The sequence below is a fragment of the Cervus canadensis genome, chromosome 20 (genome assembly GCF_019320065.1).
Source record: "Cervus canadensis isolate Bull #8, Minnesota chromosome 20, ASM1932006v1, whole genome shotgun sequence".
In the NCBI taxonomy this organism is placed as follows: domain Eukaryota; kingdom Metazoa; phylum Chordata; class Mammalia; order Artiodactyla; family Cervidae; genus Cervus; species Cervus canadensis.
The window spans coordinates 25,979,179-26,002,804 of record NC_057405.1 but is presented as its reverse complement, the minus strand read 5'-3'; the positions used below and the strand labels follow the sequence as shown (position 1 = coordinate 26,002,804).

The 23,626-nt window shown below is 38.4% G+C and overlaps 1 protein-coding gene across 6 annotated transcripts in view; it reads left to right on the top strand.

Moving 5' to 3' along the window:
- The first annotated feature begins 8,701 nt into the window (after positions 1-8,701).
- Positions 8,702-23,626, top strand: part of FAM135A (family with sequence similarity 135 member A) — a 75,108-nt gene continuing 60,183 nt past the window's right edge. For 3 of the 6 annotated variants that reach the window (XM_043439207.1, XM_043439209.1, XM_043439205.1), the window contains exons 1-7: positions 8,702-8,861; positions 8,974-9,044; positions 10,591-10,764; positions 13,784-13,910; positions 14,592-14,745; positions 18,429-18,506; positions 22,485-22,534. In XM_043439207.1, the coding sequence (XP_043295142.1) occupies positions 8,724-8,861; positions 8,974-9,044; positions 10,591-10,764; positions 13,784-13,910; positions 14,592-14,745; positions 18,429-18,506; positions 22,485-22,534 (792 nt within the window). In that variant the 5' untranslated portion in view covers positions 8,702-8,723. Of the gene's footprint in view, positions 8,862-8,973; positions 9,045-10,590; positions 10,765-13,783; positions 13,911-14,591; positions 14,746-18,428; positions 18,507-22,484; positions 22,535-23,626 lie in introns of those variants that run through there. The other 3 variants (XM_043439210.1, XM_043439206.1, XM_043439211.1) reach the window with 2 other exon arrangements.

Here is a 23,626-nt window from a genome sequence, read left to right as displayed (position 1 = left end):
AGAGTGAAGAGAGTGGTTTTTTGGTTTGATCTACTTAGCTTAGAACAATGCATGACATAGAGTACCTTTACAATAAGCATTTAAAATTTTATTGTGAAATGTTCAGATATTTTTGAAGCTAATATAAAACATTATTTTATTAAGTGATAAAAATACACCCAGGTACCTAACCCTTCACTTAAGAAATGGAATATTACTAGTACCATAAAGGCATCCTGAACACTTCTCCTGACTTTTGTGTTAATCATTCTTTTGTTTACACTTTCATGACCTACAAGTGTCTGCCATGGACTGGCCTGGTTGAGTTTGGAGAAACTAAGTAATCTGGTGTAAGGGATGCTTCAGTCACACTGCGCTTTGCAAGAAGCATCCATGAGAAAGCCAAGTCATCCCTGGCTGTGGTGCGCTTCTGCGTGCTGAGGGGCCTGAGGATACCTCTAGGGGAGTTAGTAGGCAAGGCCAGGACTGCGTTGTATGAAACACAGAGCCACACATCTAGGGCTCCCGCCAAGGCGGTGGTTTGATGGAGTACTGGGTGTACAATGCATGAAATGGGCTGCTGTGTGTCTGCACGCTCAGCTTTCCTTCCTGCAACTCTTAGGGGGAAGGCCAAGCGGAAAGCCTCTGTGAGGTGCAGAGGCTGCCCTTGTGTGATCTAGGCTCTCATAGGGCAGAAATATCCTGAGTATATCCTCAAACACAGCTAGTGCTGAGAGGAATCTGGCCAAGCTTTTAATTTGTCCTTAGGTTAAAAAAAAAAAAAAAGGCACCATGGCAGCAAAAGTCTTTAAGAAGGTAGACCTCAACATAGCTGTCTGTTCTGAGCACACTGATCCAATCTTGGTGCATCACCTCTGTCGAAGACAGAGGGCCTCTTTGGAAGCATCCTCACCCTCTTCCTGCCACTCCCTAGGCCTCCCTTGTGCGTTGGTCTTCTTCCCTCCACCTGTTTTTTCTCTTGGTTTTCTGTCTCATTTTGGTGAAGCCTGTTCTCCAACATCTTGTTGGGAAATGTGGCATACTTTTCTTTCAGACATAAAGACTGAAACACTTAATCTCTAAAATGTCTTTATTCTACCCTTACATATGTTTAGCCGAGCATAGAATTCTAGGTTGGAAAGGAATTCTCTTTCCTTCAGAATTTTGGGAATGTTGGTCCCTTGTCTTTTGGGGTTGCAGCTTGGCTGTTGAGAGCCCCAAAGCTCTAGGTCAAGGGATGTGATCTTTTCCCCTGTCAAGAATCCTGTGGACTCCTCTCTCTCTTTCTGCAGCCCTAGCGCACATGATGATGCCCCTGTGATCTCTGAGGCTCACTGGGCCTTTTCCTCCCAGAAGCACATGGACTTCAGTTCGGAGAAATGTTCTGTTTGTTATTTTCTCCCACCTGTTTTCTGTGTTCTTTCTTTATGGAACTTCTATCATATAGATGGTTGATCACCTTCACTGGTTCTTACAGTTTTTAGTATTTTTCCTCTCACTTTTTTTCCATTTCTGTCTTTTTGTTGTATTTAACAGGTTTTTTTAATTCAACTTTAACCACCTTTTTGAGCTTTTTTGCTTTTCTCTTTCTCCCTTTCTCTATTTCCCATCTCACTTTCCTGTTTTTCCTTGCTCCCCCTCACCCCATTTTTTTCTTTTAAAACTCAAATGCTCTTTTGTTCTGTGACTGTTCCTTTGTTGTAGCAACATTTTTCTTATTAAAAATTTATTGTATTGAAATATAGTTGATTTCAATGTTGTGTTAGTTTTTACTGTACAGCAAGCTGATACATATACACACGTACATATATATGTATTTATATGCATTCTTTCTCATATCCTTTTCCATTATGGTTTATCACAGGATAGTGGATATAGTTCTCTGTGCTATACAGTAGGACCTGGTTGTTTATGCATCCTATATACAGTAGTTTGCATCTGCTAACCCCAGCCTCCCAATCCATCCCTCTCTCGCCACCAGTTATAGTAGTAGTTTCTTATTTCATGAATGCAATGTCTTTTCTCTAAGAACAACACTGATAGTTTTTTTAAATTTCTCTCTACAACTTGCTTTTCTCTCTGCTTTGGTTTCTAACTTGCATGTTAGAAGCATTCTTCAGATGTCTGATTGTCCTCAGGTGTCTGCAGGAGGAGACAAGGAAGCTGATTGGACATTTGGAAAAGCATACCTGGGACTTGTGTCTTTGAGCTTCATAGTGGGGTGATGTTGGTGAGCTGATTGCTAAGGAATCTGTTAAGTCAGCATCTATAGATCGTATCTAATAAAATAAATTTACATAATACATCTATTATAGATAAACCGACTTGTCAGATTCCCCATGTCAAGAGTTGTGGAAAATCAGATTTTACCTTGTAAGTTGTTGAAAGTAATCCATGGTTTCCCAGTTTCTGTACATCTTGTGAGCAGAGACACTGAAAGGCTTTTTGCTCCAAATCATCTTTTTAAAGATGTTGCTGTAGTAAAGAGCTTTGGGAGGTGTAGACAGTGGCTCAGATGGTAAAGAATTTGCCTGCAATGCAGGAGACCCCTGCAATGCAGGGGTTTGATCTCTGGGTCAGGATGATCCCCTGGAGAAGGGAATGGCTACCCACTCCAGTATTCTGGCCTGGCATGAACAGGGGAGGCCAGCAGGCAACAGTCCATAGAGTCACAAAGAGTCAGACATGACTGAGCAGCTGACAGACACACACACTGAGAGATAAGGTCTAGCTCCAGTTCAAAGTTTACATGGGTTTTTCTTATAGCCCCTTAAAAAAGATTGAGGTTTCCTAAGCTTAGAGTTCCTCAACTGTGACCAGAACCTCACTGCATGAATAGTATTGACCTGTGTCACCCCTGTGTTCCCATGGGGGGTGAGAACAAGGGGAATGGAGGTGAACTTGAAACTTAGGCTGTTGCTGTGTATCTCTGGCCCAGGAATCCCATGTCTCCTGCCAGCACCATGCCACTGTGGCCAGCTAGCTTATTGGTTTGCAAGTAGGGTTAGATCTTAGACTCATCACAGTTCCTCAGATGCCAGAGAAGGCTAGCCTGTTTCCTTCCTAGAGAGGAAGAATCTAACTGCCAGCCTTCTGGGAACCCAAGGAGGAAGAGCTCTGCTAACTTCTGCATCCAGGGTCAGGATCCCTCTGCTCATACCTTGGTGCTCTCTGCTTTGCCAGGTGATCGCCCATTCAGAGGGCTCTGTTTCACCCTCTCCAGGGAACAAGCTTCCATACTTCTCAGGTGAAGGGGGCCCATGGCGGGGAGAGGATGTGGGAGTGTGTTCTGTTCCTTGCTGAGAGGTCAGCTTCTCCATTAAGTGTTGCCTGGCTTCTCTGTTTAAAACCGCTGCCTTTCTCACCGGCCTTCAAACACACTGTGTCATTTTTCTTATTTACTATTTTATTCTCTGTCTCCCTTCCCATTAGGATGTGAGCTCCAAAAGGTCAGAGGTTCTTATCTCTTTAATTTTACTGTTTATCTCTAACACCTAGAAAGTATTATGTGATGACTAGTGGATTATAATAATAGCTGTTGTAATAGGTATTCAGTAAATACTTGTTGACTGGATGAATGAATAAATGAATGGGATTATGCTGCCTTTTGCCCTTGGCTCCTGATTTGAGAATAAAATTTTAAAAGTTTATTATGTAAATCATTGGTACATCTTATTGAAAGCTTTAAATGTTGATGTTCATTGAGGACAGAGGTGACCCTACAGAAGGTTAATTACTGTCACTCCAAAGCAGTTTAGGATAATTTATTCTGTGTACAATTTCTTACCCTGTACTTTAGAATCCCACTCAGGGCACTCCTGACAGTGGGGTTGTTTCAGTTCAAACTGTCACTCTCACTCAGTAGTGCTGGATGTGCGTAGTTTGTTGGCAGAGCTAGTGGGATTTACTGAAGATCGGATGTAGGCGTAAAAGATTAGTAACGATCGAATTAGGGCTAATAAGTGGCAGAGCCTGAATTTCAACCACGGTCTGTCCTTATACATGAGGCTATGCTTCTTGGATAAGAAAACAACAGCAAAAAAAAAAAAAGAGTAAAAGGGCATGGCCGATGAGGTGGGAGCAAAACCAGGAAAGGGGGGCAGCCAGGACGCCTTCAGGAAGGAGAGAGTGTCACTGATCAGAGGCCGCTTGTAAGCCAGCCGAGATGAGCTCTACGAACCCAGCATTCCTTTCAGCAAAGTGGAGGTCATTCTTTGGTCTTGATGAGAGCAGTTACTTGGCCAAAGTCTAGTTAAGTGTGGATTAATTATCGTTGTATAAGAATTTACCCCCAAACTTAGTTTGAAACAACAAACGTTATCTCACAGTTTCTTTGGATCTGGAATCCGGAAGTTGCTTAGCAGCTTACTTCTGGCTCATGGTCTCAAGAGGTTGCAGTCTGTTACCTCTGCTGTGTCACAAAGATCTCCCCAGGACTTTGTGGGAGGCGGACATGAGGATGTGAAAGCCACGCGGTGAGAGTCAGGGTGGGGGCATCCTGAAGACCAGCTGTCATGAAATGGGCTAAAGAGAGAAAGGAGGGAGGTGAAGCAGGGACATTAAATGCAGAGAATCGTTTGAGGTGTTTGCCAGAAAGGGGGTCAGAGAAATGGGGAACTTGTCCAGGGGGTGTCCGTGGGTAGATGCCTTAGTGGAGCTTATATCTTCTTATGAAAGAAGAACCAAACTTCTTGGTTGAGACTGAGGGAGAGGAGGAAATATATGAAATAGTCATCTGGGAAGGTGGAGAGAGAATGAATTCTGAAAATGTAGCGTGACTGCTTGGAGAAGGCAATGGCACCCCACTCCAGAACTCTTGCCTGGAAAATCCCATGGACAGAGGAGCCTGGTGGGCTGCAGTCCATCGGGTCTGCTACCAGTCGGACATGACTGAGCAACTTCACTTTCACTTTTCACTTTCACACATTGGAGAAGGAAATGGCAACCCACTCCAGTGTTCTTGCCTGGAGAATCCCAGGGACAGGGGAGCCTGGTGGGCTGCCGTCTGTGGGGTCGCACAGGGTCGGACACGACTGAAGTGACTTAGCAGCAGTGCTGAAGTACTTAGCAGCAGCAGTGTGACTGCTCGGCAGCTCTAAGGAAGGGGTACCGATGACACTGGACCATGGAGTTTAAGTAAAAGTTGGGGAGGGAAGTGAGGACTTGAGAGGAAGCAGAGGGCTGAGAAGAGTAGGATTCGGGGACTCTCCTCCTTAGAGAGGGGTGACAAAGGATTGCTGAAGTGCTGGTCTTAGAATGAACTGGAAAGCAAGGCTGGGGCATGAGAGAGGGTGTTGATTGAAATGTAAGTTACCAAAGGATTGCAGTAATTGGTCATGTAAAGCTTTAGGGGACCAGTCTAAGTGGTAGCTAGGAGGGCTGCAAGGCAAGAATCCTGAGGGAGGGGAGGGAATGAATTGGGGCGATTTATCACCCACAGTGATGCCTGGAGTTGTTTGAGACGAAGTAATGGCAACTCAGTCCAGCATTCTTGCCTGAAAAGACCCGTGGACAGAGGAGCTGGAGGACTACAGTCCATGGGGTTGCGAGAGTCAGACACGACTGAGTGACTAAGCACGCACGCGCACACAACCTTGACTTGAGTGCTAGAGCCTTCAAGCATGAGGGCTTCCAGGAGTCTGCAGGTGGTGCATGGTGCTGCCTGACTCCTTGCCATTCGGAGGTGGTGGAGGTGGCCATAGGAGGCACGGAGCCTGTCTGCAAGCACCCATGGGCGCACAGGAGCTGCGGGCGTGGGAGGGCATCATGGAGGAGGAAGAAGCCCCGCCCGCTCTGGAGCTGCAGCCGTTCTGGAGCTTTCTGAGGTGGCAGATTCTACCTCTGCGTTATCTGAGTGCTTTAAAGTTTTTCTTTCCATTGAGGAAACTTTCTTCCTCTTTTCACCTCTACCCCTATATAGAAGTTGAGTTTGTGATCTACTCGATTTCCTTTATATATGTGTGAAGGGAAAAGTTGTAAGTACGATACAAAGCACTTCTTTCCTGAACTGTGCTCCACCATCCCCAAGTACTTCCTGTAGAACCCAATGAAAGCATCTGATTATAAAACTGACATTGATACCTCCCTGCCACTGTATCCTCAGACCCATTGAAGTTTGTGACCTCTCCCCATACAGGCCTTTGCAGCAAATGATCCAGTGCAGAATCGTGCCCTGTAACAGGTGCTGTGGCTCGTGGGTCACCTTCATTCTGGACAGTTGCTCGGTCTGTCCTTGACTTTCAGGACCTTAATGCTCTTGAGTACTGTAACCCCGATAGTTTGTAGAATGTCCTTCAGTGTTCACTGCTCTGATTCCCTCGCGCTCCGTGATAGGACTGACTCAGGAGTGGTGCTGTGCTCGTCTCATGGTGTCTTACTAGGTGGCAGTGCCCTCAGTGCGTCCCTTTCACGTGACGTCAACTTGGATCATTTGATCCTCTGTCACTTCTCCACTATAAAGTCACTCTTTTTCCCTTCAGCCTTCTAGGCTTTTATTTGTTTATATCTGTGGGTTTGTGAATTTCTCTCTTATCCAGTGCATGTTAATCCATTTCTCTCATAATTTATTTTGATGTTCAGTTGATCCCAGATCTGACTGGGGTAGCCACTTCAACCTGGCTTCCTGTTCTTTTGATATGTCCCCTCATTTTTCTAGCAGTTACTTTCTGGTGTGAAATGTTGGGCCAGGCTTGTCTTGTCCTGTGTGTGCCCAGCTCTGGAGTCAGCCATTTCTTCAAAGCCCTGGTTCCTCTTAATGAGAACAGTGTTAGGAGCCAGTACTGGGGTTGTGTTCTCAGCCCCTTTGAGTGGATAGAGCTGGTGAGGATCTCTACATACAAACATGTATTTATACATACATGGACATGTTTACACCTGTTTTTCTTTATCTAGGCATATAGAAAAGCCTTGAATTCGCATCAGTGTTTCTGATTCTCATCTAGTGCTGCAGGACTCACTCTGTAGCTGGGTCTCCTTTCCGTTTGTGTCCCTCCTTTGCCCGGAGGTTTCAGTGAGGAAGCTGGCTGACACTGTCCTTGAGGCCCTTGGTTACCTGTCAGTCCATTCCATGAGCAGGCTGCTGCGCCGCGCCTGCTCCCTCGTGGACGCGTCCGCGCGCCTCTGGGGCTTCAGCCCCTCACGCAGCTGCCGTCCCCGGGACCCTCCTCACTCCACCTGAGCCTCTCCTTCCTGCAGGGAGTCTCCCCTCCTCTCGCCAGCCCTGTTGGAGTGCATCAGGCTGCCGCTGCCCACACCCACCTTCACACTCAGGTGGGAGTTCCACCCTTTTGTGGTGCCCCTCTGCCAGGACCCCTCCTCTGCAAGCCGTAGGTGTCCTCTTGTACAGTTGCCCCTCACCTCACATGAGTGCCCAGCGCCCTGCTCTGCCTGGACCGGCGTCCCCTCCTTCAGAGGCGCTGACATCACCCACGGGGACACCCTCCTTGCTCCAGGTGGACTCGGCTGTCAACTCTGAGCTCTGCCCGCAAGAGGTGCCCACTGACCAGCTCTAGCTTCTGTGACTGCTTTTTCTGTCATGTTACTTCTGGAAGATATTTCCCTGGAGAAGGAAATGGCAAGCCACTCCAGTGTTCTTGCCTGGAGAATCCCGTGAACAGAGGGGCCTGGCAGGCTACAGTCCATGGGATCGCAAGAGTCAGGCACGACTCAGTGAGTAAACCACCACCACCACCATTTCTGGAGGATAGAGTAATAAGACAGCAAGTAGGCTGTTGGGATGAGCTGACATCCACAGCCTGGAGGCAGACCACCCTTTCCAGCGTGCGGTTTTCTGTAAGATGCTCTCATCTCAGACGCCAGCTATGACTGGGGGATCCACAGGCTACCCTCACTTCTGATCATGTGGCTGCAAGTTGGGAGTCCTGCGAGTTGGGATCTCCCCTCAGGTTCAGTGATTCACTAGTAACTCACACAGCTCTACTTGTTATTAAAGTTGTGTTACAGCAAAGAGGTGCAAAGCAGAGCCATCCAGGAGAACAGACGCACTCAGCCAGGTCTGGAGGGCCCCAGAGCTGTGAAGCTCCCGTTGCTCTCTCCCCAGGGAGTCGGGAGTGGGAAGCCTGTGTGGTAACACAGTGAGGAGGGGCCACGGCGCAGTGCCTCACGTTGTTTGGCGTTGCCTTGCATGGGCGTGACTGGCTGGCTCAGCAGCCACATGCCTCTGTCTCCAGCCCCCTTTCCTCCTGGACGCTGGGCGTACAGCACGCGGCTGAAAACCCCGACTTTCCGGTCACAGTCGTCGTACGGGTGTGGCCAGTTCCCGTCCTGAGTCCTCCTCATCGTATACTATCTGTGCTACTGTGAATAACAGACACGTCTGTCACTGAGAAATTCTGGACTTAGAGGCTAGCTCTCAGGAATTAGGGAGAAAAGCCAACCAAATTTTTTATTCCCAGGGCTTAGAAGTTACTTCCTAGCAACCAGGACAAAAGCCGACCAGATTCCTCTGCTGTATGGATGAATTGTTCACTCTAAAAATCCACCTTGAGGTTTCTCATTTACCTTCCCAGATTAAAATTAGTTGTACAAGAGTTCTGTAATGGTTGTAATGTTCTTATCTATTCATTTTTATCATAGTAATTAGTAAACTTTCAGAAATGTTCCAGTACTGCTATATAAAATAATAGTGTTGGAGTTGTATAATCAAACATATAGTATTTTAAAGTAAGCACAAGTTTTATATTTTGCCTTTTACCTGTCAATTGCATATCTTATCTATTTTAGGTATGACTTTAGCCTTTCCAGCTTCAGTTCATGATTCTCTGATTTGCAGTAAAACATTTCAAATTCTATATAAAAATGAGGAGGTTGTTTTAAATGATGTCATGATCTTCAAAGTTAAAATGTTGTTGGATGAAAAAAAGGTAAACATTTCTTCATATATATTTAGATCAATTTTTTTGTAAAGCCTCAAGGCATATTTCTAACTTTCTATAAAATATTCAAAAGGCATCTCATAGTCTGATTTCTCTTCAGATTGAAGAAACCCTTGAGGAAATGAATTTTCTGTTATCCTTGGATCTACACTTCACAGATGGAGATTATTCGTGAGTAGGCTAATCAAACAGTTAAAATCTGTAGTCATGTGTGACTGTTATCTGTCCCTGTTAAAGTCCCCGTTTTCTTCTTGGAACCCAGTCTACCCTCTTCTTATTTATTTTGAACTTCTCCCCCCTGGGAGAGTCTCATGGGAATGGTTAGTCCTGCTTTTTTGTGCTCATGCTGATTCCACGAGCTGTAGGTAGCAAAGCCAGATGAGTTGAGAAACATGAAACAGCCTCTGAGACTCTTGGAAATTGCGCTGTCGATACAGCACCACTCACTGCCTTGCGGCATTTAAACCTGCCTAACTCCTTTCCACTGTGTCATGGGCTGCTCTTGGTGGTGTGAGTGATGCCAGCTTAGGCGGACCTTTCTTGATTTCAGAGAGTTACTGAGACCCGTGGCTCTTAGATCTGACAGTTGTTTCCAGAGTCCACGAGGAAGGTTTAGGACTGGCTACCCTGGTTCAGGAAGATCCCCTGAGAGGGAAACGGCAGCCCATTTCAGTATTCTTGCCTGGGCAATCCCATGGACAGAAGAGCCTTGCGGGCTACAGTCCATGGGGTCACAAGAGTCACACACGACTTAGTGACTAAAACAACCCTAAACTTGTCCACACATCTGGACAAGTAGTCACACATTTTAGGGACAAGCTGTGCTTGTGTCCATTTAAAACAAGAAACAGAGATCCATTTTACTATTCTACTTTTGTAGAAATGCTTCTTGAAAATTGTATATGAATTCAGACTGCTTATGGCATAAATATCTAGACAGCCACAGTACTGAGAGGTCTGATGTGAGATGCCCTCTTTACCACTGCAGAGAAATAAGAGTCTTTACATGGTAGCTGCTGCTCCTCTGGAATACTTGTTTATTGCAGAGAAGTCCTTGAGGGAATTCTTTCTTAAACCAAGTCAGAATTCTATTAGTAGGGTAAGCTGAAATGAATACATAGTTCATAGCTGTAGGTATGTATTGGTTAAAAATATGTATATATTTGGAAGTAATTTTTGTGACATTGTTTCAGTTTTTGTATGTGTAAATCTAATGACTAAATATTGATGACAAAATATATACTAATTACTTGCTTATTTTTGAGCAACATTTAATAACAAAATTTTTTACCATAAAAAGTTTATCATAATAGGATTTGACCTACATGATACTGCAGCTTTACTATAAACAGTATTCCCTACTGGAGTAAAATTTTAGGATGAGAGTATTTCCTAAAGTATCAAAAAAAGACTCATTTTGTAGGCACAGTAGTGAAAAACAGTCCATTAACATGGAAACTGTAAGTACAGATAGAAAACTGTAAGTAAGATCTGGTTATTTCTTTATTGTTAGATTTCTTATTGCTGTCTAATGCAAATGCAATTGCTAGATTTCATATTGCTGTCTAATGCAAATGTGATCCTTTAAAAAGTGTTCTCATTTTGTTTTTAAAAAGTAGTTAAGTAATTAAATATGTTGAAAGTTTAAATTACTCAACAAAACGTTGACCTTCGCTAAATTTCCGTACTAACACACAAACGGGTTGCTTTTTCACAGGGCAGATGATCTGAACGCCTTGCAGCTAATAAGCAGCCGCACGCTGAAGCTGCACTTCAGCCTCCAGAGAGGCCTCCATCACCACGTTAATGTCATGTTTGATTACTTCCACCTTTCTGTCGTGTCTGTTACAGTACATGCGTCACTGGTTGCACTACACCAGCCACTGATAAGGTAAATGTAACCAGCTCCCTGATCCTTATTAATATAGTGTCTTTTATTTTTATAATGAAAGCATATGCTTTGGTGAAGATAACTGAAATAGGAATTTCTAAAGTCACACTTATTTAATACTTTCATTTTTATACTAAAGTGTTAGTAAAATTTAAGAGCATAGGAATATTAAATTGATGACTTTTTTATTGCAAAAGTATGGAACAATCTTTGTCACACTGACCAGGAGAAATAATACAGTCTGGAAACAACCATATAGCATTGTTTAGTGTAGCGTTTATGTAGCTGCACTATAATTATTCATTCTCTGGGGAGTACACTCATCTTTTCATAGCTTTTTTGTCTTTTCTCTGAATGGACTTAGTTGTATCTTCTTAAATCTATACCATACAATAGTCCTTGTTTTCTAAGTTATTAACCAATTTTATGGATCTTTACTAAATAAATCTTTTTAAACTATATCATATTAGCCTAAAGGTATATAATATTCTGGATCATAATGAATGCATGGGGATAATTGTTTTTTCTGCTCACTTCTATGGGGAGATGAATTTTCATTCATTACTGTGAGAATAAAATAACATCATGCTTATGGCAGGGGCAACAGAAATGACTGTTTTAATCAGTAACTTATGTGAAAAGATTCCAAATTGACTTGATTTCTGAACTTCTTTATAATTTCTGGCATAAATCTTATTCTAGCAACTGATGTTAGGGATGATGCTCGAGGGTTATGATGTTAAACTGACTTAGCAGAAAACTAGGTGATTTTTGGAATTACCCTGAGAATTTATAGAAAACTAAGACACTTTAGCAAATTTTCTCCCTAGTAACACCCTGTTGCATATCTTTAAGTTGCTGTAAAAATCGTGAGCATGTCTTCCCCTGTGTTGTCCTGTGATGTCTTTAGAATATGGGGCCAGGAAGAGTCTGTTTCTCCTGATGACCTACTTTTGCCTTCCTTATTCTGTAGTAAGATCTGTAACTAATTATTGTGTGAGTTTTGTCTTTCCTGTTAGACCTTTGAGAGCTTGTTCTCAGTTGCTGTAACTTTTTAAACAGGAAAGTGTTCCTATTATTATACATAATTTTATTATAAACATCTTCAAAACAATTTTAGATGTCAATTAAATAAATTAATATTTAATAACATGATAACTCAATGAAACTTCTTTGATAGGAAAGTGTATTTTTTGAAATATAGCTTTTGAATAAGTAGTATATTTAATATGAATTACATGTTAGGTTTTGAAATTAAAAGTTTTTATCTGTTTATAAAATACATTCCTGTAGTCTTCTGAATTTCTTATTTTGTAATTTCAGTAAGAATCCTGAACTATACTATTCCAACCATTCCTTTTTCTTTATAACAAAGAAATACATTTATGGCTTAGTTTCTTTTCTGAAAAAGTGTAGGAACAGTTCGTTAAGGTTCACTCAGGTGAAAAGTGCTGCTTTTTTAGTCCCTGATTACATAGAACTCATCCTGGTAACATCAATGTGTGCTTCCTCTTGCAACGCAGCTGTTTTTGCCACAAGCTAGTAGGGGAAAGAGGCAGCTCGCATCCTAGAGACCTTGTGCTGGAAGGAGAAGACACTTTTGGCTCAGAATCAGAAGCCAAGAGGATTAGCTGTTGGCTCTGGTTAGTGATGGGAGAGGAGACTGGGACGCCTCTGACAGCTGAGGTTGCTCCCCTTTCCGTTGTTGCCTGGGCTCTGAAGTCCCCTCTCTTGCTGCTGGAGCTGTGCCCTAGAGGGAGCAGTGGCTTTCCTGCACTTCTTGGCCTGTAAACTAGATGGCTGGGTAGGGAAGGAAAGCAAGGAAAGAAGAAGGCTCTCTGCTGGTGGCATGCAGTAGAGGGTCCTGTTAACGGTAACATTCCTCACTGTGTTTCTGTGAAGACAAGTTTTTCCCTGAAGTTTTGTTATGGCTGGACTTTTTTAATCCTCTAAAATAAAAGAAAAAAATTAATTTAGAATATTACCTTTTTAAACATTATTTTTACATAAAACACTTTATATGATCAACCCAACTATGGATATAAATCAGTTACTTTAACTGGGATTCGGATTTCTTTCTTTACTTGTTTTTTGCATAACTTTTTTCTTATACTTGATTTTTTTTAAGTACAGCTTCTTTGACTCAATCCTGGGAAACTCAGTTCTGTCATAGCAGGTGGAATTTACCATTGCCTTGCTATACCCTCTTGCCTAGGATCTAGACATTTCATTGTTGCAAACCAAATTGATTTTGCACATGAAGGCTGCCCTCTGCTTTTGGTACATTTGATTCACTTTCCTGTCTTACCCCTTTTGCCAAACTGCCAGACAGTCAAATGCTTTGGCCTTCTTATAATTAGCTAGTACTTAATCTCAGAAAAAAGTTGTCTGTGATTTTTAAACATTCGAGCAGAACATGGTTCTTATTCTGTAGAATTTGTGATATATTAAATGTAATGTTAGTAATAGCAGTGGTTCATACCCTGTGTGATTGAGGTAGTGCCTTGAAGCACTTACTAAGAGTATCTTAGTAGAATTTACAGACTTTTAGTGAAGAGAAAGGAAATACCTTGTTTTCGAAGAATAGAGAGAAAAAGTAGACTCATGGTTTTCCTTTTTCTGCCCTTAAGTGGGACCTCTATTTCTGTAAGAATCTCCTATATTTGACTGTTAACTTTGTGAATTTGGTCACCAGTTCTGACAGGTCAGTATTTCCAAATTAAAGCTGGACCCTCATTTGTCACTGAGCTACTCTTGATTCCACCCTGTTCTCTCTCTCCTGAAAGCCCAGTAATACAGAAGTAATCTCAAGCATCTAATCTTAGTTTTTTTTAATAATAATATTTCAAATTTTAAATGAAATATTGTAAAAGTACTTTAAGAATACTTTAGAAATCATAATCTTGCAAAGTCCTTGCTTTTTGTTCTATTCCTTGAAGACTTTCTTTTGTAAACATTTAACTTCACACTCTATAAATAGACTGTTACAACAACAATAATGTGATGCTTGTTCCTCCAGTTTTCCTCGTCCTGTGAAGACGACTTGGTTAAACAGAAATGCACCAGCACAAAACAAAGATTCTGTGATTCCTACTCTTGAAAGCGTGGTCTTTGGTATTAACTACACAAAGCAGTTATCACCAGACGTAAGAACTGATGTGTTTATAAAGCCTCTTTTCTCTTTTGTTTTGAATGAAATGTGTTTTAACTGTTATATATCTGTGGACCTGATAGTTCTTTTATGAATTATTTGAGCTCAACGACTTATAGATCTAATTAGACATGATCTTCACAAGTTGATTGGTTCCAGTTTTTTGAGAAAATGAACCTGGAGCTTCAAGATTTTACAAAATTTAATGAATAGAGTTCTTTGACAGGCAGTGCCTTTTTTAACTTGTTACTTTCACCTGTTGCTCTCATAACGGAGCTGGTAGGATCATTCCAGAGAAGTCTGTGAAGAGCCACTGCCAGAGTTGAGACCTAACTTGCAGCAGTATAAATATAGCTGTTACTCCCTTAAAAGAAGAGAAGGTTCATACTATAAAAACAGTGTCCCGCAGCTGAAATACAATCTGAATCTCAGATTTTCAAAAATCATCATTTGATCTGCTTGTTTTTAAAGTCCAATGAAACTAAGATTTCTCGAGTCACATTTCCTGCATTTAGATTACCTGTATGAATGAGAACAACTTCCTAAGATGCTGCTAGACTTCCTACATGTTTTAGAATAACTGTGATTAGTAAATCCTTTGTTTTTCTAAGTTTCCGGTGTGCTATTCTTAGACTCTGGTTACTAACATTGTATCCCAAATCGCCCCTTTCTTCAGGGCTGCAGCTTCGTCATCGCAGACTCCTTCCTGCGTCACGCCTACCGTTTCCACTACACCCTCTGCGCCGCCCTGCTGCTGGCCTTCAAGGGGCTGCACAGCTACTTCATTACGGTAACAGAAGAGCTTCCCTCTTGTCAGAAACTAGAACTGGGTATGTTGAAAGGAGCCAGGCCCTCTTCATTCTCATCCTGCTGTTATCAGCGTGGCCATAGTTTCTGCACTAAACTAGCTTCATGTGCTTCACCTTTACTGCTCTCTCAACTCCATCTTTTTCAGTCTTTGATAATTACTGAAATTTTAAAAAGTTTTATGATAGTGAGAAATAATTTCTTGGTGCTAAGTTTGAAATGAGTCTTTTGATAGATTTTTTAACAGTATGTCAGTATACTTCTCTTAGAATATAACCAGAAAGTGTACTGGAAAGCAAATGTTTAATAGAATTATTGGATAGGAAGATAAATTAGGGAAAATAAATTCAACAGATTAGGTAACGTAAATTAAATCCATACTTCCAAATAGTTAACAGTCTAAGCAGATTATAGGTACTTGGAACCTTTTGTAAAATATATTGATTTTAGGTGATTTCAGATCCTCTTTCTTCTGTTTCACTTCAGAAAATAATAACATTACTCAGTTTTAACATTTTGAAAATCATTTAAATAATTTCTAAAAATCAGTCTTCAGCTTTAGTCCATTAATATATATATACCTGTATGTTGTAACACATAATAAAAAATCGTTTGCCTTGATTTTGTATACCACTTGTAGTTTGCCAAATACATATATCATTTCACACAAGATTATTGATTTATGAAAATGTTTTTATTCAGACATTTTATGAAAGTTTTATAAGCTTTTATTTTCAAATATCAGCTAATAGCTCAAAAGCACATTTTAATAATTTTTTTGGAATAAATTATTTTCATCATACTTACTTGAATGAATGAGAAATTGCTTTTTGAATTTTACTGAAGTTGATCACTGTTCTTATTTCTTTGTTTCTCAAGGATCTTAGTCTTTTAACAGTATTGATGCACTATCAAAATACTGACTGTTACTGAAAATAATTCTTGGCTTTGAGACTAATTAGCCCACTTTTATAGTTGCCTACCTTGGGCTACAAAAGAATTGTAAGAAAGTGAAATGATCTGTACCTCACTTAAATTCAGCCAGCTGTGAGAACAGACTGGCTGTTGTACCCCTACCTATCAGCAGCGGCTCCAGTGGGTTTGATAATTCCATTATTCAAATATTCCATTAAACAGGTATTACTCAGTTGACTATTTAGAGTGCTTAATTCAAGGATCTCAGTGTAGCTCCTTTACAAACAGTAAGAAAGTTTGTTCTTTTTTGCTCATGTGTTCTTCCTCAAGACAAAAACAGTAGCACAGAAACATTTTGGTTACTTTTCTCTGAAATATTCTTTTTCCTTACTGTTTTACATACTTAGCATCCATCTGTTTCCCTTAGGAAAGTTCTTTAAGAAACTACTGCCTCAAATGTGAACTTTTAAAAATGTTGTTTTTTGAAAATGAAAGAATTGTTTATGGAATAGAACTAATTTAGGCTATTACTTATTCTCAATTAATGGGTAAATTATACTCCATTTATTTTTAAATTTTGTCCTTTGGAACTCAAACACATTTTCTTAGGAGAATTATGTGATGAATTTTGGTTAATTTAGGTTTAACGGTCAGACCACAAAACTGTCAAACCATAATATTAATAAAGGACAATACCGTGTTCCTGAAAAGTAGTGGTTAACACAGAAGCCGTGTGTAATGGCATTTCTGAGGGGAATCTGTTAACAGGTTAGGTGTTGACTGTTGCAGAATTCACAGAGGCATCATCATGTAGTACTTAGGCCTGCCTGCTTGCACCACCGTTGTCCCTTAACTACTTGTAAGTAACTGGGACCATGTATGCAGACTGACTCCTGCTCTAAGGGCAGGAAGGTTGATGGGATCCAGATGTGCAGAGTGTGTCGGGAAGGAAAGATGAGGGCATGCAGAAAGCAGAGGGTGTTAATGGAGGAATTCCCTCGGGCTGAGCAAGGTGCTGAGGAAAGGGCATGTCTCTGTCTCTGGAGAGCTTTGACCTCCCCGTTCCCTTAATGAGGAATCAGTCCAGCATTGAGAGAGGCCAGAGAAACACCCCCAACCAGGGAGCATTCCTTGTGGTTTTAGTACAGAGCACCCTAAGTGAGGTGGGCCTGTCCATGCCTGTGTAATTTTCAAATCGTTTTAACGTGTAATATTTTCAAATGAAAAACACTTAAACCACATTTTAACTTAGAAAAAAATAATTTTCTCCAAAAGAAAATAATGTTTAAACAGGCATCTCTTGTCAAAGGCAAAGATTTCTTTCAAAGCATAGACAGTATTACCACTTTATTACCACTAACTTAGCTAACCTCAGTTTGATAATTCATTTATTTATATGCTTTTTAACTTTCTCTCAGATAAAGATGGCTTGTATGACACACATATATTATTTTGAACTTATGAATATAATATAGAAAATACCATAATTTTTTAAAGCCCTTATATTTAATTTCAGAAGTCAGTTACTAAATAAATAAATATCAATTTTATTCCAAATTATTTGCTTAAAATATTTCACCAGAAAATAAAATTCTAAAGCAAACCCGGACTTAAGTTTTAGATAAGTAGATAATAGTGGTAGAATAAAATTATTAGTACCTTACACATAGTATTTACTCAAAATATATTTGGTGAGTAGGTGAGTGAATGAAATAGCACAATGACGGTTTTGTTGACAATTGAAGTACATAGGCATCAGCACATACTTTACAGTAGTTTCCTAGGGATTTTTAAAGATCAGTCATCTTCAGTGAATATTTATTAGTAATACTTCGGGTTATCCTTAAACTTTTCATCATTATTTATATTTTGTTTTCTCTTTGTTGCGAATTTTAGTTTATTCTTGAGGGCGTCTTCTAGGAAAAAATCTAAAATTTTTGTTAACTATTCAGAATAAAACTATTGCACTTTCTAAACTGTTAACATTGTTTATTTTTATCCTAGCAAAACTAAATTTGTAGGTACCAGATACTTCTGTAAAACACTGTTCACTAAATATTATTATATCCACCAGTTTTAATAAGTTTATAAAAAGTAATTCTTGGTTAGAGGGTGTATTCTAGTTCCTTCTACTATTTAGCACTTTTCTTGAGCTTTCAAATAAGTCTATATTTTAAGTAAGTCTATATTTCAAATAAGTTTAATAAAGTCTTCAAATTCTGCCATGCCATGAAGAGTTTATCTAAACTCCATTCCCTTTTTAAAAATAATGCCTTGAATTCCATTTGCTTGTGTCTTTTTCTTTTCTCGTAGATGAATGATGTACATTTTTTTTTAATGGCAATCAGTTAAAATACTGGTTTGGTAAAGAGTTGTTTTTGAAAATGAGCATCATGAATTCTGAAATCTAGGCTTTAGCAAGTCATGAAACCTTTTTGGCCCCAGTCTCTACACTTGTAAAAGCAGAGGATTGATGTTGCTGATCTCTGACACCTCTGCCAACTCTAAAATTCTGAGTTTAAGATATTAAAACATAAAAATAGTATTGGATTATGAAATGTTGAGTGGCACATGCACTTAGAAAAAAGAACAAAGTAACGTAAACATGAATGTACATCATTTGTAATTCTAATAATCTAATTAACTAACTGAAAGATTCTGCTTTGGTGTTCTAATCTAATTGCACTAGCGGATCAATACTAAATCTATTAATAACAGAGTGGAAAATTCTAGTAAATTTTGTTGTAAAAGGAGTATAGTAACTAGTGCTGTGTGCAATCCTTATAACTAGCCAAAGCCAACATGCAGGTCCTTTATGAGCGCCTTCTCAGAAGAAAACAGCCACCAACCCAGAAAGACACCTGTCTAGGTACGTTCACAAATAGGTTAAGTAAATAATCCCTTTTAATCAGTATGAAACTTTGCTTTAATTTAGTATCAAATTTCATAAATATGTGTTTTTAATACTGTATACTCTCGCCACCCTTACTTAAGAACTTACTTTAAGAATCAACTTGATTTGTAGATGAGCTTTGGTTAATTCTTAGTTTTTAATGTTCAGGTTTTTGGAACATTTAAAATTGGAAATGTTAAATGCAAAGATTTCTTTGATTTTTTTCCATATTTATTTTAGAGTTCCTGGAAAGAGCACTTTTTAGAAACCATGTTCATTGCCAGAATTTGTTAGTTTAATGGTAATGGCTTAAATTTGTTCAATTTGTCTTTGGGTAGGGCTAAAGATAATAAAATCTGGTTTGAAAACTGAAGCTAATTTCATGCATTACAGAAATAGAGAAACATCTTTAATATCTGGTTTTGTTTTTTGAGTCAGTTTGCATTTATTTTTTTCTAAATTTAAAAAGCAAAATACAGGAATATCAAATCACTGCTACCCAGATATATTACATATTTGAAAAGAGATATTCTGATTTCATTTTTTCATTGATATATTTCTCTATATGTTTTAGACTTTTTTTCTTCAATAGCAATAGTACTTAATTTATTATCTTTCCCTAAGTATATTGAAAATTTTTACTTTGAATAGACCATCACAATTAACATTTTTTAAAAGTTATGAAAAGTTATAGAAATAAAAAATGAAATCACAGCATTTGTCTCTCAGTTTTCAGAAGTATGCCCAAAAGGAAATTAAGGAGCCAAAATCTTTCTCCACATTTCTCAGATGAAAATTAGCTCAGAAATATTTACACTGAGTCAGTTTTCACTAAAATTGTTAAGCGAGAAACTTAGCAAGAAGGAAAAAAGAATAGTTGAAGATTTATTTATGGTCATTATTTTGGAACATAATTTTATCCTCTCATTAAGTATAAAGTTAAAGAATTCATAGTGTGAAAATATGGTCATTTATGACATATTTTAGTATTCTTTTTAGCAAAAAATTGTGCTTCTCATTTCCTGTTGTATTGCCAGCCTATCAGTTTACATGTGAGCTTGCTAAATGATTTTTTAAAATGCTGCTCATTTAATAAGGTCTGTATAAAGAAGGGCCCAGTTTTTGGTTGGATGGGGAAAGACGTGATTCAAAACCAAAACATAATGAACTTAATTAAATAATACTTCTAAAAATATATATTTATCTTTTATCCTTCATTCCTGGAATTGTATTAGCATTATCCAAACTGTACTGTAAATATCTGTTGAATGAATGAATAGATGAGTGGGTAAATAGATTTAGAAAATAAATTTAAGATACATTTACCCTTTGACCTAGCAGTTACATTTTTGTTCATAGGAAGGAGTACTAGTGTTTTGTAGCATAGAAAGGAGTACTACTTTGTAATGGTATTTGTACACGCATGTTCATCACAGTATTCTTAGTGACAGAACACTGAAAACACAGATAAATGTCCATCATTCAGCAAAGAATAGAGTATGAAGAAAATTACGAGGTCCCTACACTAAGGAATATTATATAGCCATTTTTTAAAAAGTGCTTTAGAGCTGCATATCAGATTTGCATGAAATATTACTGAGCGATTTCAGGCAGAAAGTTTGCAAAATACAGCCCATTTTTATAAAACACTAACTCCAGATCAAATATATGTGTATATTTGAAAATATGGAAGGATGTGTTCTGGATTGCCACCTTGGATTAGCAAGAGGAGCCAAGTTAAAAAAAGTTTGTAGGGAGTTCCCTGGTGGCCTGCTGGCTAGGATTCTGGGCTTTCACTGTCATGGCCTGAGTTCAAAACCTGGTTGAGAAACTGAGATCCCACAAGCTACATGACATGGCAAAAAAAAAAGTAAGAAAATAATAACCTTTGTTATTCTAGAAATTTTATGTAAATCTCTAGAAAATTGTATAAATAGATATATAGGCATTTTAAAAAGAAATTTATTTTGAAGTCATTTCAATCCAAAGATTTTGAAGTTAAGTTTTACATTTAAGCATCCCTTAAGGTGTTTGCATTGAAGTAGCTCTCAAGAATTATAATGCAAATAGACCAGTTTCTGCATTTAAGCTCTGGTATGTAAAGGTGACAAAAGTGTATCAAAACTCTACAAAGTTTATGCTCATTTTTAAAAAATTAATAGGATATGTAACCTACTGAGATCAATTTTGCTGATTTTCTTCTGTCTCAGGAAAACATCATGAGTGATACGAAAATAGATGTTGGTATATGAAAGTTACGATTTTAACACAGGGTCTGCCGAAGATTTTTTTTTTTTAACATAAACATTGGAAACTACTGATTTATCTGATAGTGAAGTGATTTGTGAAATCAAAGCAAATTTCTTTAGTTATCAGTGGTTACTTATATATATATTTTGTGAATTGCAAAACATTTGTGTGTCCTACTGGTTTTAGTTATCAGTTGAGTATTTGTTGTTCAGATCATAGCTTGGTTTGTTCTCCACAGCAGTGTAACTGCTTATTTTATCAAATTGAAATGTTTACCATTCTTTTATCAAGAAGTAAATATTTACTATACCTTATGAGATAGTGAGTTGAGGAATGAATTCAAAGATACCACAAAAATGTTTTCTTGTCTTTGTGTGAGAATGATCAATTAAAGTCACTCCAGCAGCAAGATTACGGAATTTTGTGTCTTGATAACTGTGCTGTTAAAGTTGTCCTAGGAAAACTCATTTTAGTTTGCTTTCAGATAAACTTAAGTGTATCTAAACGTGATATTTTAAGACATTAGCAAAATCTTTTCCCTGCAAAAAATAACTGATCTTTCTATTCTGTTGGTTTCTGTATTCCTTTGTAAATATTACCATTTTAATTGTAAGTTAATCAGCATTCCCCCTGTGTAAATGGTTATAGCATACATTAAATATAAGTCAAGATTACATAGAAAAAAATGGCCTTGGTTTTAGACTGCCTTATAGGAAACTAAATTTATTGAACTAAGATATAAACTTACATTTTTGTTGAAAAGAATTTTGTCATTCATTTTCATTAAATAACTTATATTCCAGGTATGTTTTTATTATTTTGACTTGAACTTTTTAGAAATAGCTATTGTAAAAAGTAAAGTATGTGTATATGTAATACAAAATACTAAGATTACTAGAATTTTTAATATGTGAAATACAATAAAACTTTAGTTATATGTTTTAACTTTTCCATGATACAGTTGTGCAAGTTACTTGAGGCATATAGTCAGTACTTCTTGACAGTGTTAGACTCTTAATTGAATACAGGCATACTTCACTTTACTGCGCTTCAGGATACTGTGTTTTCGCAAACTGAAGGTTTATGGCAGCCCTGTACCAAGCAGGTCTGTTGGCACCGTTTTGTGTTTCTGTGTCACATTTTGGTAGTTCTCCCAATATTTCAAGCTTTTTCATTATTATTCTTATATTATGGTGATCTATGACCAGTGATTTTTTTTTTTATGTAACTATTACAAAAAAAATTAGAACTCCTTGAAGGCTCAGATGATGGTTGGCATTTTTTTTATCAATGCAGTATTTTTTAATGAAGGTATGTACATTGTTTTTTTACACATAATGCTATCGTATACTTAATATACTACAGTATAGTGTAAACATAACTTACATGCGCTGGGAAACCAAAACAATTCATGTTGCTGGCTTTATTGCAGTATTTTTCCAATTGTAGTGTTTCAGACCTGAACCACAGTATTTTTGAGGTATGCCTGTAATCAGAACATATAATTTAATAATCATCACATTACCTGCTTAATTTAATGTATTTATGGAAGTATATTACATTGAAATTTAATTCATTTAATATAGTCCAGATATTTTGCAACCTCCTAGGTTTTTAAAAGTAATTTACTTATAAAATTTCAAAACTAATTTTCAGATATATAACATTGAAATACTTACTTTAATTACTGTTTACTCCTTTCAGAGGAAATGGATGTAGAAGCTCGACTTACTGAATTATGTGAAGAAGTTAAGGTATTTGGATTTTTAAAATTCACATTACCAAATTATTTGAATGGATTCTGTTTCCTTTTTAAATACTTTATTGAAAATAAATTATTATTTTTCCTTTCTCAAATGCAAAGATAAAATTGTTGATTCTAGGTAGAAACACAACTTAGTTGACCATTTGACTTGAGTATGAAGTTAAATTATCTTTTGTTCTAATCATTATTGATTAGAATCTTTTTTTTAGATTTTATTTTATTTTTAATTGGAGGATAATTACTTTGCAGTATTGTGATGGTTTCTGCCACATGAGCATGAATCAGCCACAGGTATACATGTGTCCCCTCCTCTTGCACCTGCCTCCCGCCTTCCTCTCCATCCCACCTGTCTCATCGTCACAGAGTGCTGGCTTTGGTTTTCCACGTCATACAGCAAATCCCACTGACTGTCTATTTAACATGTGGCTGAGTGATATTCCATTGTGTGTGTGTACCACAGCTTCTTTATCCATTCATCTGTCAGGGGACAGCCAGGTGGCATCCATGTCCTAGCTATTGTAAGTAGTGCTGCAGTGAACACTGGGGTACATGTGTCTTTTTCACTTATGGTTTCCTCAGGTGTATGTCCAGTAGTAGGATTACTGGGTCATATGGTAGTTGTAGTCCTAGTTTTTTAAGGAATTTCCATACTGTTCTCCATAGTGGCTGTATCAATTTGCATTCCCACCAACAGTGTAAGAGGGTTCCCTTTTCTCCACACCCTCTCCAGCATGTGTTGTCTGTAGACTTTTTTTGATGATGGTCATTCTGACTGGTGTGAGGTGATACTTCATTGTAGATTTGATTTGCATTTCTCTAATAATGTGTGATGTTGAGCATCTTATCATATGTTTATTACCCATATGTATGTCTTTAGAGAAATGTCTGGTTAGGTCTTCCGCTCACTTTTTGATTGGGTATTTTTTGTGTGGGTGTGGTATTGAGCCACTTGAGCTGCTTATGTATTTTGGAGATTAATCCTTTGTCATTTGTTTCATTTGCTATTATTTTCTGCCATTCTGAGGGTTGTCTTTTTCACCTTGCTTATAGTTTCCTTAATTGTGCAAAAGCTAGGTCCCAT